This window comes from Zosterops lateralis (genome assembly GCF_965231275.1).
Source record: "Zosterops lateralis genome assembly, chromosome: 1".
NCBI lineage: Eukaryota > Metazoa > Chordata > Aves > Passeriformes > Zosteropidae > Zosterops > Zosterops lateralis.
The window spans coordinates 6,518,574-6,534,643 of NC_139762.1; the positions used below are offsets into that span (position 1 = coordinate 6,518,574).

Genomic DNA, 16,070 nt, shown 5'->3' on the forward strand with positions numbered 1-16,070 from the left:
TGCTGTAAATGGCAGGAGTGCTGCAGCACTGACCTCTCCTTGGCTGTACCCAGAGCTGGCACCCACTCACCTGGTAAAGGCAGCAGTTGAGTTGATACCAGGCAATTTGAGATTGGTTTGTTTTGGGGTAAATATATTTTAGCTGATATTGATTTGAGTCACCTTTGTCCTGTTCCTGTCATCCCAAGCATCCATCTCCAGTGTGAACTTTTTGCCCTGATAAATCCAGCACAAAAGCTGTAATTTATTTCTTCTCAGACCATGAGCAGATGTAATGTTCAGTATACAGCAACTGGTGACCAGCCTGTGAGATATATTACTGGGGATCGCCTTTGAGAAGAAGCTAGTTTTATCTGTTGGATATAATTGCATTTATTTGCGGCAGGGGTGTAAAAAGAAATTTAAACCATCAAATACAATAGGTAATGCCTAGTCGTGTCTAATCTTGCCACGCACGGCCAGGAAAAGTAGAGAGTTCTAAAGTGGCAAGAACAAGAGGAAGATAACTCACAATCTCAGGTTCAGTTTGGATCTTTTCATAGACCAGTGAAAATCTTAAAATAGTTCTTTTTCCTGACTAGTAACAGCATTTTCAGGAACAAGCCTGCTTCGGGAGTGAGTCCTGTGCAGATTTGGCCATAGTAATCTGGTTGTGATGGCTTGTTTTAGCCTGGAGGGAGAAGTTTTTGAAGCTATATGACCTCTGAGGTGTTTATTCACAGTCACAATAGATTTCCCTCATGGCCCAGAGGATATTTAAAACAAGACTGTCTGTGAAAATGCATACAAATGTTTAGAAATGTTTCCAAATGTACAATTTGGTTGAAGTGACTTGCCTATGTGCATTATTGTCATAGAATCATGGAAGAATTTGGGTTGGAAGGGACCTTTAAAGGGCACCTAGTCCAAACCCCTGCAGTGAGCAGGGACATTTTTAACTAGATCAGGTTGTCCAGAGCCCATCCAACCTGACTTTGAATGTTTCCAGTGATTGGAACCTGTACCTCACCATCCTGACCTTCATAAATTTCTTCCCTAAATCTAGTCTGAGGCTCCCTTCTTTCAGTTTAAAGCCATTTCCCCTAATCCTACTAAAAATTTGTCCCCATCTTTCCCATAGACCCTGTTTGAGCACTGAAAGACCACAATGAGATCTTCCCAGAGCTTTTTCGGGGGTTTTTATGTATTCTGTTTCTGAGCTTTATGTTTTATTTCCCATACTTTGGGGTGTTTGGGTTGGGGAGAGGGGAAGAGAATGTCAAAGTGTGTTATTGTCCATGTTTAACTTCTGCACCTGAGGTCAATGTGTTTGAAAATGCTGCAGACTCCTTTTCCTGCTGGAACCACCTGCATTTAGAGGCATTTCCATGATAGTGTTACGATGCCACAGATGAGACAAAACTCAGCCCCTCCCATTTCCAGGACCAAAGACTCTCCCTCCATAACCAAAGTTCACTGATTTCCTTTTAACTTCACCCGTTTCAGGTGCTCAACCTGTTCCTTGCCTTGCTGCTGAGCTCCTTCAGCGCTGACAACCTCTCGGCGCCGGACGAGGATGGGGAGATGAACAACCTGCAGCTGGCGTTCGCCCGCATCCACAGGGGCCTCCAGTACGCCAAAAAAGCCGCCTGGAACTTCTGCTGCCACGTCCTCAGGCACCCCAAGACCACAGCTGAGAAGAAGGCCATGATGAAACTCGCTGCCCAGAACCCTGGAGCCCTCAACAACTGCGTCAACAGCCACGGCGCCGGCAAGGACATGGAGAACCACAAGGAGAACCACGCTGAGGATGGAGGGAACAAAAACGGGGAGAAACGCCCAGCAATTACAGATGATGATTTTATGACCAATCCTGACCTGTCCATTTGTGTTCCCATTGCTGTGGGGGAGTCGGATATCGAGGAGGAGGATGAGGAGCAGAGCACCTTTACAGAAATGGAGCAGGTAGGAAACGGAAATGTTTGTTAATTTCAACTTGTTAAGATGCTCTTTGTTCCCACCCTTGGTCTGGATCCATGGCTAGTGATGCAAATGTCCTATGGCTTAATCCTGCCTTTGATATGCTGCTAACTTCAGAAGAAGTTACAGATGCATATCCAAGAGCAAAATTCAGTTTCCAACAAGAAGAATTTCCTTTCTTTGTGTTCTTTGCACTTGTCTAGAGTAATTCTTCTAACCAGAGCAATTAAATCCTTTCTCACACAGCAGACTGGTTCTTTTCCCTTTCAGCTGAATCATGGGAATGCTACAGAACAAATCTTAGGTTAGTGGAGTATTTTTCTCAAAATGGACACTGTCTTGGTTTGCTTTGTGCAACAAGAATTGAGGACCAGGTAGTTCACTTTAAAATACAGTAAGACAGAGGATGATATGACAAGGCACCAGAGAAAGAGAGAAGATGTGTTATCATTTGTATTCTGACAAGAGAAGCAGTTATTTGCCTGCTCTTTGGTGTGACATGGCAGATTTTCTTTTTTTTTTTCAGAGCACTCAGTAGTAAAGACTGAAAAATCCTGTGCAGTTTGAAGTGTTGTGTGAAATGAAGAAAAAACATCTTCAGGGGAATGAGGGTTTTTTTTCTCTCCTTCTCCCCCCCTCCCTTTTCTACTTTCTACTTTATCTCTTGGCTCCACACACCATATCTAGTTAATGTTTTCCAGCCCCTCTAGCCTTGATCCAGCACCTTCTGACACTGGCTGAAACCCATGGAGTTCAGCAGGCACTGGATCAAAGCTCCTGCTTCAGATCCAGCTGTCAGGAGGGATCCTCGATCTCATGGTTGAGGGGAAGAAAGTTTGAAAGCAAAACAGTTGTTAGAGAAGGAAAGACTGTTGTAAAAAAAGCTCCAAGAAAGGACTCTGTGTCAGGAGTCGAGCACAAATCAGCTGCTGAAAGTTAATTTCTGCTGCAGCCTTGTGGAAATCTCTTCAGTGTCAGTGCTTCACCAAAAAGTCTTTCACAAGGATCATTTCATGGGGGAGTAGAACAGTAGGAGGTCAAAAATCTTAATCACCAAGCTCCACAGTCCAAATAGAAACCTAGGTAACAAAAAGACAAGTCTGTATTTTTTGGTAAACACTTATAAGATGGGATTTTTTTGTGCCTGTTTAGGGCCTATTTTATTGAAATGATTTGTGGATCAGTGTGGGTAGTATGAATAATATCTAATATTTCTCTTTGAAGTCCTTCTCTATTCCCTGGCTGAATTTGAACCAACAAGCAGTGAACATTCAAAAAGTTAAATAGGAATGCAGTAGATGAAGAAGAGAATTGTAAAAAAAGAATTAAACTTCATTAATTGAGATAAAGAGAGTTTAATAGGAAAAGAAAGAAAGATAGAATAATAATAGTGGAACTAGAATATGCAAAACAAGTGATGCTCAAGGCATTTGCTCACCACTTGTTAATTAATGGCCAGGCAGGTCCCAAGCAGTGGCCCCTGTCCAGCTTTCCCCCCAGTTTTTATACTGAACAATTATTTTCATTCTCAATCCCAAACACGACCCTGTACCAGCTTTTGAGAAGAAAAGTAACTCTATCCTGGATTAAACCAGGACTGTTCCTTAGTATCAGGTGATCTGTAAATATTGCCTACTGTATATGTGGACAATAGTGTATAAATATGTTTAATTATGGAATTCTGGGTTTGACAATTTTTTTTTCTTTGGTCTTTAAAGATGCCCACACCTTTCTACTATGTCTGACTGATGGTGACAATCTCAACCACTCTGACATTTTTTTCCTTTTCCTTGAAAGCAAAAGCTTGATGAAACTTTGCTCTTGAGTGTCCATGGGGTCTGGAAGTGTGTACCTGTGCATGCTCAGGGGTGTGTGTTGCACTACTGTATCATTCCTCTCTCAAGATAACTAGTAACATTCACAATTTCAAGATAAATCCCAGCATAGAGCATGGAGAGATTGGGATTTTTATGTCTTAATGTACTTTAAAAGTGTAGAAATACAGATTTCTCTTTAGCTACACTATGTGCTGGTGTGTAAATTAGTGGAAGGAACAGGTTACCATCATTTTATGCTGTAAATATGGAATTAGGGCTTTAGTAAAATCTATTAGAGTCATGAGAGAAAGAGCTGATGTAGAAAAACAGACATTTCACTGAAACAATATTATGAATAAAAATTGATTTGGTGATATTAAGAAAACTCCTAATAGTTTCAATAATATTGAAATATCATTGCATGCAATAGAAATATTGGGGATTCAGAGCGAAACAAAATAAGGGGAAACAAAACCCAGTAGGAGAATCAAACCAAGATATGCTTTCCCACTGTATCTTTTAATGAAATTCTCGACAAACATTAGAGGAACATTGTTGCATTACCGCAAGATATTTGCATTGCAGTGAAGTGATGTGGTTCACTGCTGGCATGTGCATTAAACAGAAGTCATGGTGTTGAGAAATGAATTAATTAGCTTTGTCACTAGTGCTTTTCAGGCTTGGACAAACAGCTGCTGCAGGTCACTGCTGTTCCCCTGTGCAGAGCCCTGATCAATGGTTTATAGTTTTTATCTGCAGGTCTGAGGGGTCTACTGCTGTAAAGGTCCAAACAAGCAGCAAGTTCATATATCCAGAAACCAATTTTAACAAATTCCTAGAGGGGAAAATGTGTGTGTACAAGGCCATTCCAACTCAAAAACTCAAAATACATTGGTATAATATATAAACAAAAATAGGAAGAAGCTTAACAGCAGAAATTATAATTGTGTGATGAGCTTTGCATTTGCTTTTCTGTAAAACCCTAATAAATTTGCACAGCTGTAAATATCTCCAAAAGGAGCAGAGCCATGAGAAAGCAGATGCCAACAAATTCAAAGCTCTCTCATTTTTACTGGTGCCTCTTCCAAAGATGTATGGTATCTGGACTCAAAGAAAAATTCTCTTGATCAACATGTGGGTCACTGCAGAAGAAATTATGGCACCTGAAGGTTGATATGAAATTCCAATTCCCCAGATATTGAGTTGTGGGGCATTACAGTGGGCTGACCCTTTTACCAAGGACATCCCTGGGGGACTGTGGGGAATAGACTTCCTCACTCGCTGCCAGAAGTTTTAATCCTGCAAGCCCCAACTCTGTGAGTGTCTTTACCTCCTCCCCTCCAGGATGTCCAGGATAACCAGATTAGAACTCCCAAAGGAAGAACAACATGAACAAGAGCAAAATTTACATGATTGCACTGAGAGGGCACAATTAGGGTGAAGTATCATTTTGTGCGGAGGGCATCACACAGAAACCAAACAAGAAATACCAAGGGTATGCTAAACATTCAAATCTATTCCAACTTTCCCCTAATTACAATCCATATTTTTACATATTTCAATATTTTAGTATGTACAAAGGGAATGTGTGTGTGCATTTACTTCTCAGGAGAAGACAATGTACCCTGCTTCCCTTTAAAGCTGTTGGGTGACCTGGAATTGAGCAGCCCTTTGGCAGCATTGCCAGAACATATATTCCTCCTCCTTCATGTGGATTTTGGTGCAAGAGCATGGAAGAGGAGGTGACAGGAGATGCATAAAAAGGGATAATGTGGATTAATGCCTCTGCAGTGCACAGCTACTAAACCTACACAATTCTTGCATACTCTTTATACATTCTCTGTCAATTGAACATCCCAAACCAGATATCCTGTGCTTCCATCAGTCTGACTTGTCCAGTCTAAGAGAGAGGCTAAAAGGATGATGGTCTTGGGCAGAACCACAAAGTTATTGATCCCAGTGGGGTGTTTTAGGGTGAGGATCATCTCAGCTTACAGCTCCTGTACCAATGCCGGGCTTTTCCCAGAAAGTCACAAAACTACTGTAAAATAAGCCATTGTGGCTATGAGAAATGGGCCCCAGGGCATTGCACACGGCAGCTTGAGATTTCAGATGATGAGAAAAACCTTCTGTGACTGCACATTTTCCTCTGAGTAATGGAAATGTCTAAGCTTAAATTTCAGCTGCCATTTCTATTATCAAAGCTTGCACTGGCAGCAGCCGTCTTCCCTGAAAGCTACCAATTTGTGGCCCTGTCATTGAGAGGATTTTGAAGGAGTGAGCCCAACCTGATGGCTCCCAAATCCCCTTTGATTACTGAGATGCAAGTGAGATGCTCTGCCAGCTCAGAGAGCCAGGGGACACGTACCTGTAGCCCACACATCTCACAGAGGAAGGATCCAAAAGAAAAGCAGAACAATGAAAGTCAGCACAGGTGCAGGAAACGAGGAGTGAGACTGAGAAAGAACTGCCTTGAGCCAAATTAATTTGTCACTGCTGTGTGATATGTGTGTTGCTGCTGGCCACAGCAGCATTTTAGTTTGTGTCTTTTCCTAACCCCTTCTCCTTGGCCTGTTTGTAGTGCTGGGGAAGTCTCTCCCTCTCAGTCCACAAGATTTCTGAAGGATTTAATTATTTTAGCCTCGTAAAGAGAAAAAGAAAAACTCTCTTTCACTTTTTTCCCTTTTAAATGTAAAATATGTGTTGTCCCAGCAGGAAAACAGCTCCCAATAGCTCAGCAGCAACCACAGTAATGTACTGGCTGCATCTTCTCGAGGTTCCTTTGGGTTCTTATTTTGGCTTCCTAGAGGATTAAAATGTGGAAGTTACCATCTTGGGCTTCCACAGAGTGTCTTGTAATTGCTTTATGACCATCTTTTCATATGTGGCACTACCTTTCAGTCCCCTGAAGAAGTAAGAAATAGATTATGGGGACAGCAAGGTGATGGGACAATTAAGTGCATAGAGTCCAGTCCAACTAATGCAATGGATTCTACAACCACTTATCTGCAATTTAGCTACAATAAAGGGTTCAAACATCAGAGGGGTTTGTACCATTTACATTAGATATCTAAGTGCAAAGCTTTTATCTTCAAAAATTTCTGATTTAGCTTTGCTTCCCTTTCAAGTGGCCCACAGCTGTAGCCCAGAACAGAGTGTGCCTTTTTCACGTGACATCACTTTTTGGTTCAGAGGAATCCTGTGATAAATGGATGGAAAGGAGGTTCCAGATGAGTAATGCTGGGTGTCCTAAATCAGCCCCCAAAGTACAACATCCTGCACTTACAGTTAACTCTATCCCAAATGTATTACCACAGTCTCAGTGAGGTTCAGGTTTTTGGGCTCACTCTGCATCCTTTTGTTCATCCATGTGTTCCTACAGGCAGGAAATTTTAGTAGTATCACCTAAAGAAATGTCTCTACCCTTTCCTTGTCATTTGAGTGTAAAGGGCAGTTTCCCGGGGAAGAAGAGAATCCTGGAAAAATGCCTTGGAAAACCCGGTTTTCAGTGCCATAAGCGAAAGGCTTGTTGACATGCTCTCCATGCAGATTGTTACTAGAAAGTTCTCAGTTCTCTGTGTTACCATAGGTTGATCTTTGGTGCAAGAATTTTAATATATTTAATCGTTGTCCCCCATTGAACTCTTCCCTCAGACCACACCTTAACTCCCCTCCCACACCAGGGTGCATAAGTCCCCCTATCTGACCCTAGACTGCACCTTTGGCCTTGTGCCTTTTGCCCTGTGCCTTAATCCAGTTCACTCCAATAGAGTGGGTGCCTTATTGTTTGTTATTTTTTGTATTATTAAAAATCTTCTTTGGACGATGGATCGAAGCTGTCCCTCTCCATTTAAGTCACCACTGGACCAGAGTCCTGAGGAAACTCAAAGGGGTCTGATAGTCTGGGCTCAGACTCCAGGGAGTTTCATTTGAGTCAGTCCAGCAGGGTTGTTACATCTTTCTGCCCCTCCTTGAATTGAGTTACTACATGTGCTGCCTTACTCAAACCTCTTGTTTAATGGCCACTGAGGAGAAAACCCATGCTGCAGTGGCTGATGGCTCTGCTGCTCGTGGCCACCTCTCCCACTCAGCCCCTCTGCAGTGACAGAACCCGTCCAGGGTGCTCATTTCCCTCAGAGATCACACCTTTGTGCCTCCACTTGCAGCACCATGCCCAGCCAGCAGCACTTGCCTTGCTTTTCTCCAGAAAATGCCATTATTGATTTGTTCCAATGGAGTGGCTAATTGGGTCATACAGAAAGTGCTGGCTGCCCTGCTGCTGGGACCCTGCCTTGGCTCCCTGCCTTGGCTGCAGGCACACACACTCCGGGAGCTCTGCCTTCCTGTGCTCCCTGCACAGCTCCCTGTTCCCCCCACTGTGCCAACCTGAGGAGGTCTGGCCCATTCTCTTGCCTCAGGCTCACCCCTGGCTCCAGGAATCCTTAAACTGCTGAGAGTTGCTGCTGTGTCTCCTGGAGTTCAGCTTTCGCTGACCTGGCAGGGAATATGGCCTGCAGGACTGTGTTTTTCACTGCCTCAACAGGCTCTCCCAGTTTTCTCACCTGCACAGCTCCACGTCTCAGTGGGATTTTCCTACACCACTATGGGCACAGCAGCAGCTCTACTGGCATTTTCAGGATGTTTGGGTCTGGGTCTGCACAGAGGACCAGCTGCTCTCCCAGTTTCGCACCTGCACAGCTCTACATTGTGACCATCTCGCACAGAGGGGTCACAAGTTGTGACATGGGTGCAGACCCACACAGGGGACAGCAGGCAGCAGCAGGTCAGACATGGAAAGTTTTTCTATTTTTTCTGACTCTATCAACTTATATATACTTTTTACAGAAGGCCAGGATTGGCCCAAAAGGTAACAACTTCATGACCTATTGGTCACTCTGACTATCAGTCAAGTTCTCCTCTCAGAGAAGAACTATACAAAACACAAGATAATTTCTAAAAATACATATAGTTTACATAAAGCAGTGTGAGAATCAGGCTGCAAAGATTCAAACACTTGAAAGCAAGAAAATGCAGAGCGACACTACATCTCAGTGGGATTTTTCTAGACCACTCTGGGCGCAGCAGCAGCTCTACTGGCATTTTCAGGATCTTTGGGTCTGGGTCTGCACAGAGGACCCAAGGGCTGGTCATTACCTGGAGTTTGCACTCTGGATGGGTATTCTTTGCTCCAGAGCACAATGTGCTCTCTCAGTCATACATTTTACTTCTCAATTGACAGTTCTCCCTCCTTGTATACCCTTGTCTGGACTTCACCAAACACATTTCCCAGGGAAAACAGGTTTCCAGCTGTAGATGAGTAACTGCCTCTGGACACATCAAAGATAGAGCTGGCTGCCCTTCAGTGTCTGTTCCATTGGTTCAGTCTCTATATTACCCTGAACTAGATCAAAACCCTGAGCTTTTATTCTCTTCTTCCCCTTATATATTTCAGAATTACTAACTCATTTCATTTGACAAGGTGAAAGTGTTTCTGATGGCTTTTCTTCCGAGTTTCTACCAGTAAGAGATTCATAATTTTGAGGTCAGAGAGGGCCATTAAAGTATGATGGTTTTGCTTTCTCGTAGCACTGAGTCAAGGACTACAGCTAATTTCTGCAGAGAGCCTGTAAGTTTATTTTAGCTATGATACATAATTTCAAAGATAGGGAAAAAAAAAAAAAAGAATGAAATTTCTCAGGTAACAGAAAGTTCACCATCTGCATGCAGACCCACATCTGTTTCGTTTGTATACAGTGGAAATTTTATTGTACAATTCCTGTTCATTACAGACCTGCTTCTAAACCTGAAGGAATTCTGTGAAAGTCAATGGAATTATTCCAGGTTGATGTAAGTGTAGCTGAAATTATTGAAAATTGCTATAAAAATGCCACTGCACAAAGATTTTGTTATAAAATTGTTTGTGACAATATCTTATGCTCCTAATAATTCCAACAGCTATAAATCAAATATACCATGAAGCCATGTGTTTATTTGACAGGGTACATTAATTTTAGCCTTTTACTGCAGGAAATATACTTTGCTGTCAGGAACCCTAATGCCCTTTTCAAACAGTATTTATATTCTGTCTATTTGCAGTTCCAGTCTGTGGGACACGTTCTCCCTGAGTGTAAATGGATAAAATACCATTGAATCCTGTTGATGACTCCCCAGTTCTCACTGGGAGGAGAGGGAACCCACGTGTGTACGTGCACGCTGCACACACTAAATCTTACAGCATCCTTCTTGTCACCTTTATTTGGGGCAATATTTTTCTGATCATGAAGTAAGATAGCAGAGGGGTTTCATTATTATTCTGTGCATAGTTTGCCTGGATTTATCACTATTTAAGCCGTATGTTTTGCTTTGTGTTTCTTGAAAACTGTGTAGAACTCAATTATTAGCTAATTATTTTTGGCAATAAAAGAGAGCGTTTCTGGATTTATTGTCTTCAGAAGAATAGCAGCAAGGGCATTAGAAAAAAGAAACAGAACTGTAAATCCCAGCAGCAGATTTAAAGCACCTGCGTCTTCATCTTGGCTTCTACCTGTAGAAAGATGCTTGAGATTATTTCATGGCAGCAGAGTGGGGCAGAAACTCCCGTGTCAGATCTCTGCTGACGTAACTGGAGCAGTCACACCCCAAACAAAGGGGTTTTTTAGGGTGCATATTCATTCTCAGTGGCAGGGAAACACATTTGTCCACAGCACAAAAGCCCTAAGGTGCAGGAAACACAGGGAGCTGATGGAGGAGAGAAGGAAAGGAAGGGGAGCAAAGCCAGGCTGGCACTGGAGGAGCCGATATCAGGCGTAGCAGAGTTGACAACATGCGTTTGGACAAGTGCCCGGACCCCGGACTGCGCGTCAGTCACAGCCTGCTGGATGCCATTTCCCAGGATCCATATCCCTCCCCGCAGCAAAAGGCTGACCAGAAATGAGCATTTCTCACTGTTTCTCCCTTTGGGAAAGAAAATGCCGACATTTAGCGTTTTGGACAAAAAAAAAAAAAAAAAAAGAGCAGCAGCCAGTTTCCCCCACGGCTCCCGTGCCATGTGAGGCAGTGTGTGCGTGTGTTGGAGGGGTAAAACTGCTCTATAATAAATATATTAATTATATACTCCAAAAATAATACTTCAAATAATGATTATTTTGTTGCTGTTGCCTGTAATAATATGAAACTTTCCTAATGATCGAAATATTAACATCTTAATTGGGTGAAAGGTTCTGGGTTATTTCAGGCACTCACGCTGACTGCACTCCAAGGCAAATTTCCAAAATTTAAACTTCCATCAGAGGAGCCCATTAGTTTGAGTTTTTCGCATTATACTGTGGAGAGATCCCAATTACCAAAAGAAACATAAAGTAGATTGTGATTAAACTTCAAAATGCAATTTAGCAGAAGGTATTAGTTTGAACTCTGAACAATGAACACTTATGAAACGCTTTCACTGCCTATTTAAGCCTATTGAATTGATAACAGGATAAATTAACTTTGGCAGTCCATCTTTTTGCCAAGTTCTCCCTCTCAGACAAGTTTTAAGTCAACCCTTGCAATAATGAATTTCTGTTTTATTATGGGCAGTGTGTTACTCTGTGTGGTAAAAGATCTAGGGCCAGAAAGGCAGAAGCCATTAGAAAAAAATATGCCTTTGCATATGCCTCCTCTGCAGCCAGAGTTCAAAGGCTTAAAAGATTCTGGATTAATCCAAGAAGGAGCACTGCTGAACTGCTGCTTCTGAGGGATGGAGTTTTGCAAAGCATCCAGCACTCATGCAGAGACCAGCAGTTAGTTGCTGTGATGAGGTTTGTCTGGCAAAGTTTTAGTTCACGATTATTCAAAATGGAAGAAAATAGTAGGCCAGGCTGGTTCCAGGGGAGTTTTTGCTGTTGACATCCTCTGCTGAGCAGCAGTGTTTTCTGGCCAGCCATAGCCTTGGATATCCTGAATTTTAATGGCCAGATTCTGTTAATTTTATCCAGCTAAGTACTCACAGGTGCAGTATTTTTCTAGAACAGATGCTGGAGTTTTCTTACAAATGCCCTGTGACTTTTGAGGGGAAAATGTGTTTCTTAGGTCAAACAGGAGGACAAGGCCTGTGCTTAACTTACATAGGTGTAACTTCAGACTTCCATGTCCTTGCTTCTGACAGGTGACAACACACAGGGAAAATCACCTTTGGACCTACAGACATCCGGGTTGGGGGCATCATCTACCTAGGGGCTGGGCAGCAAACTCTGCTCTGTCTGAACTCAGAGACTGTTGTGTTTCATCTGTTTTGCCTACATGGTTCTTATGCATGTGTTAGTGATTTTGATTTTTATAAACATGGTTCCTCTAAAGGCTGAGTCATCAAGAAAGCAAAAAAAAAAATGCATGTGGATTCACAGAGCAAGTATGAGCAGTGCCTTCTAATTCTGATATTTTACTACTCCCTTTGCACTATTTTGTTTCTGGCTTTTGCATAAATGAATGACAAGAGAAATGACAGGGAGGGATGGATAAGTGCTGCAAGATGGAACAAAAATCACTGTACTAAGCTGTGATGTCTGGCTGTTCCTGCTGAAGTGGAAGGATGGACCAAGTGACATAGGATGGAGAGGGGGCATCACCAGCCTCAAATAATCAGGTTTAGACTTCGCTGGCTTTGTCCCCTCTATGAGGAATTTGCAGGTCTTAAATGATATGTGTGTGTGTCAGCCTTAAGGTAGGACTTGACACACTTTACATTGGTATTGCAAATGTTGTAGTCTGCCCATAAAATGCTCTTGTAAATGAACACAGTGTAGCACAAATCTGTTTTGTGTCTCAGCTATAATCCTGGTGCTGTGGTGTGGTATTGCTCCAGGTTTTCCTGTGATTTCCCATTAAACTGAGCAGTGGCAACTCTGCATTACAGAAGCAATTCTTCAAAGCAGGTTACAGAGAATCTTAGATGTGCACATTTAAAATTGACAGCTGCACTCCAGCTCTCTTTTATTCCCAGCAGAATAAATGATACTAATCTTCCCCTTCCTATATTAAGGAAGTAAGGGAATATTCCTGATATTTGGTGATCTTTCTTCATGCAGAAAGATAAATCCACTGATTTTGTTGGTGCTACAAGGATTTACATTTATTTATGAAAGAGAAGAACCAGGATCATAAATGATCTGTTCTGGTAATAAGAACCAACGATTCGTTTCTCTGGTTTGTGGTTATTTATTTCTCTCCCATTTCAGCTCAGATCTTTCAAGGCTTTTCAGAAAGACTGAATTCAGCATATCTGGGAGTTGTCAGCCTGACAGCTCTGCAGACTGCAGTCTCCTGTTTACTTTACACACGGAACAAGTGCCACTAAGGCAGTAAATGCAAGCTCACCGTGTTTCAGCAGCTCTGCAATCTGCTTGCTTCTCCACTTATGTGGAGGTAGTATATAAACAGTTCAGTTTTCACCATCATTTACTTGTTGGCTTCTTTGCAGAGGAAGAGTGCCAGTTACTAGATGCAAACTGTTGCTGAGAAAGGGTGCCAATTGCTACCAGGCACGGCAATTTTGTGAAATCCATAGTTGTCTGCAAGGAGGAACACAAACATCAACAATCACTTTACAGAGTAAACAACCCTCTAGTAACAATGCCTGTCACACTGCTGAACTGGGTTTGCTATACATGAAAAGCTCTGCACACTCCCCTTATCCAAAATTTGGGTATAGGAAACTTTGCAGCTTAAAATACGTTGTCATCTGTTAAAGGAACTGGATTTCTTGAGGAGACTCAATGTCATAGCATCACTCATTAATGAATGGCTAAAGCAGAGATTATTCTGTTGTCAGCATCCTGCTGCTCCTCTGATGGGCAACATCCCGTGGTTAAGGAGGATCCCACTGACATGGCCCAGTGTGTGCAGACATGTATTTAGGGGACCAGGACAAGCCTCCACTCCTGAGTCTGTTCCTGGAAATGTCCTGACCAGCTCATTCCTAGAATGTGACTGCAGAACTCGGACACCCCTGGATTCCTGTTAGTGTCTCAAAAGTTGTCTCCAAAGAGGCAGCTGGATGCAGGAGTATGGTGGGAAGTGGAGAACATACATGGCATCAAAGCTTCCCATTGTGACTCAGTGAAAGGCAGTCTGTATTTGCACTGTCTCACCAGAGAAAGGGAAAACCCTTATCCTTCTCATAAAACAGTAAAACACTTAACTTCGTCCATCCACATCATTTTTGCTCACTGGCTCTGTAGTGACAATGGCAAGGGAGGAGGGTCCCAGAGCCAATTTTCATTTCTTTCTTCCCCACCTGCTTGGGACAGGAAGCTTCCTGTTATCAAAGGATTTGCACATCTTCTTTCTCACAACAGCCATGGCCAGGGAATCAGGGAACAAATGTCACAAGTTAGGGTCATGATCTGGGAAGCATCAGGAGAACCCATTTAAACCGATCACCATCCAAAAGGCAAGTCCTGGGATCCTCTTTCTAAATTTGTTTGCACAGAATGGAAAAAATGATATTTCCATGGGGAAGGAATAAAGTGAATCTGTGCTGATGACAGGTATTTGCCTTGTTTTGCCAGCAGCAAGTCCTCTTTCCAGAGGAGTGGCATTTGTACTAATCCCCATTTGAGCCTGGAACAATTAGGTGATCTGTGCTTTTCAGAGGCACAACGCAATGTGGAGCCTTTACATTTACTTGTGTCAGCAAACAAGTATGTGGGTCCTGCACCAGCACTCTTGAGATGTCACCCAGATTATGCTCTGTTTCCAGTCTAGTAGCTGTTTTTCCTGGTGCTGCAGCTGGCCTGAGAGGGGACAACGCTGTCCACCCTCCTCCATGTGCTAATCATTGCTTTGGTGTCAGCAGATCACCTCTTTTTAGGGCCCTTTTCTGAGCAGAGGTGAGCAGACTTTTGGTTTATACTGAGGTCAGTCCTGGACTCCCAACCATCTCTTTGCAAGCACAAAGTTTTAGTACCATTCAATGCTTTTGCTATACAAATGAAGAAAGCAACTGAATTGATAAATATTAACATAATGTGTATTGCCTTGGCAACGTGGCACTTGATACAAAAATTAAAAATAAAGCATGTAAACCACCCACAGTAGGAAGCTTTACAGGAGATAAACCTGCTGCCATTGCTGCCTGAAGAACAAATCATCTGAAATCAGGACAAAAGCAAACAGCCCAAAGTTAAGCATAAGATAACACAAACCAAAGGCACCCTTCCCCAGACAGGTCTCTGCTGACTTTCAGGTGCTGTATGCTGGAAGTGAGACTGTCACATCTCAAGAGAATGGTTCACCAGGGCTGTCATTGCTTGCTTGCAGAAACTCAGTTGATTCCCTAATGCTCCTTTTAGGATCAGTCCACCCAACCAGATTCTTTGGAACAGTCTATTTCCCTTACTCGTATTCTCCCAGCTTATAAATGTGGAGTACAATTCTGAAAACACACATCAATTAACCAAATCATTGTCTGTACACCTGTGAATGATGCCCTGTTTGAATATTTTGCCAGGATATATTTAATCAGTTTTAATTAACATTAACTCATTGTATACTTGGTACAAGTGTGATTTCTGGGGAGAAGCCAGGTCCACATTTTCTGGAGTTTAGTCTCTAGGAGAGCATTGCCAAGTCCTGGTACCAGACAGAGGGATTTGTATGTAGTGAATTGGTGTAAGTTTGGCATTTGACTCTAGCTTAACACAATAATTTGCTTAACAATTAAAATATTCATCAGATCAGTTGAGTTACAGGGTCTGTCTTCTTATAGTGCACAGTTTCTAACGAATCTGAGTGCACAACCTTTCTGCATAAATGAACTTGAAATGTCACCTCAGATTGTGTTGCACTTTCAACATGGAACAATTGTTTCTGTTGTTCCAGTGCTATAACCAATATCATGCCATTAAGATTACTTGGTACTAAGTTGTATGCACATTGCATTAAAAAAAAAGGACATTTCATGACTGAGTGCCTTAGTTGTGCATACTGTGCCTTCCACACTGGCCTCTCTCCTGAATATTACACTATTTCCAAAGATTAAGACTGCTGAAAAGCCTTAAAAAGTGTTACTTTTTGTCAGAGACATACCTGTGACTCAGTGGTTATTGGCCTGTGAAGATCAGTACTAACGTGTGACTAGAAATTGTATGTAGGACCTTCCTATGCAGAGGGTATAGGTTTGGACATGCATAATTTGATTTATTAAAGTTAGAATATATTTTAGACCACATGCCCTCTGAAGCAGGAAACAAGTAATTTGATTTTAAATTAATTTCCCAGAAACACACGGCGACATTTGAAAAGACTGGTACAAAC

General features: G+C 42.3%; 1 protein-coding gene across 1 annotated transcript in view; it reads left to right on the plus strand.

The window, feature by feature from the left end:
* Window positions 1–16,070, plus strand: part of LOC310908570 (sodium channel protein type 5 subunit alpha-like) — a gene marked incomplete at its 3' end in the record, with an annotated part of 214,572 nt that overhangs the window by 140,632 nt on the left and 57,870 nt on the right. The window contains 1 exon segment of the mRNA XM_083859729.1: window positions 1,486–1,944. Within this exon segment, the coding sequence (XP_083715855.1) occupies window positions 1,486–1,944 (459 nt within the window).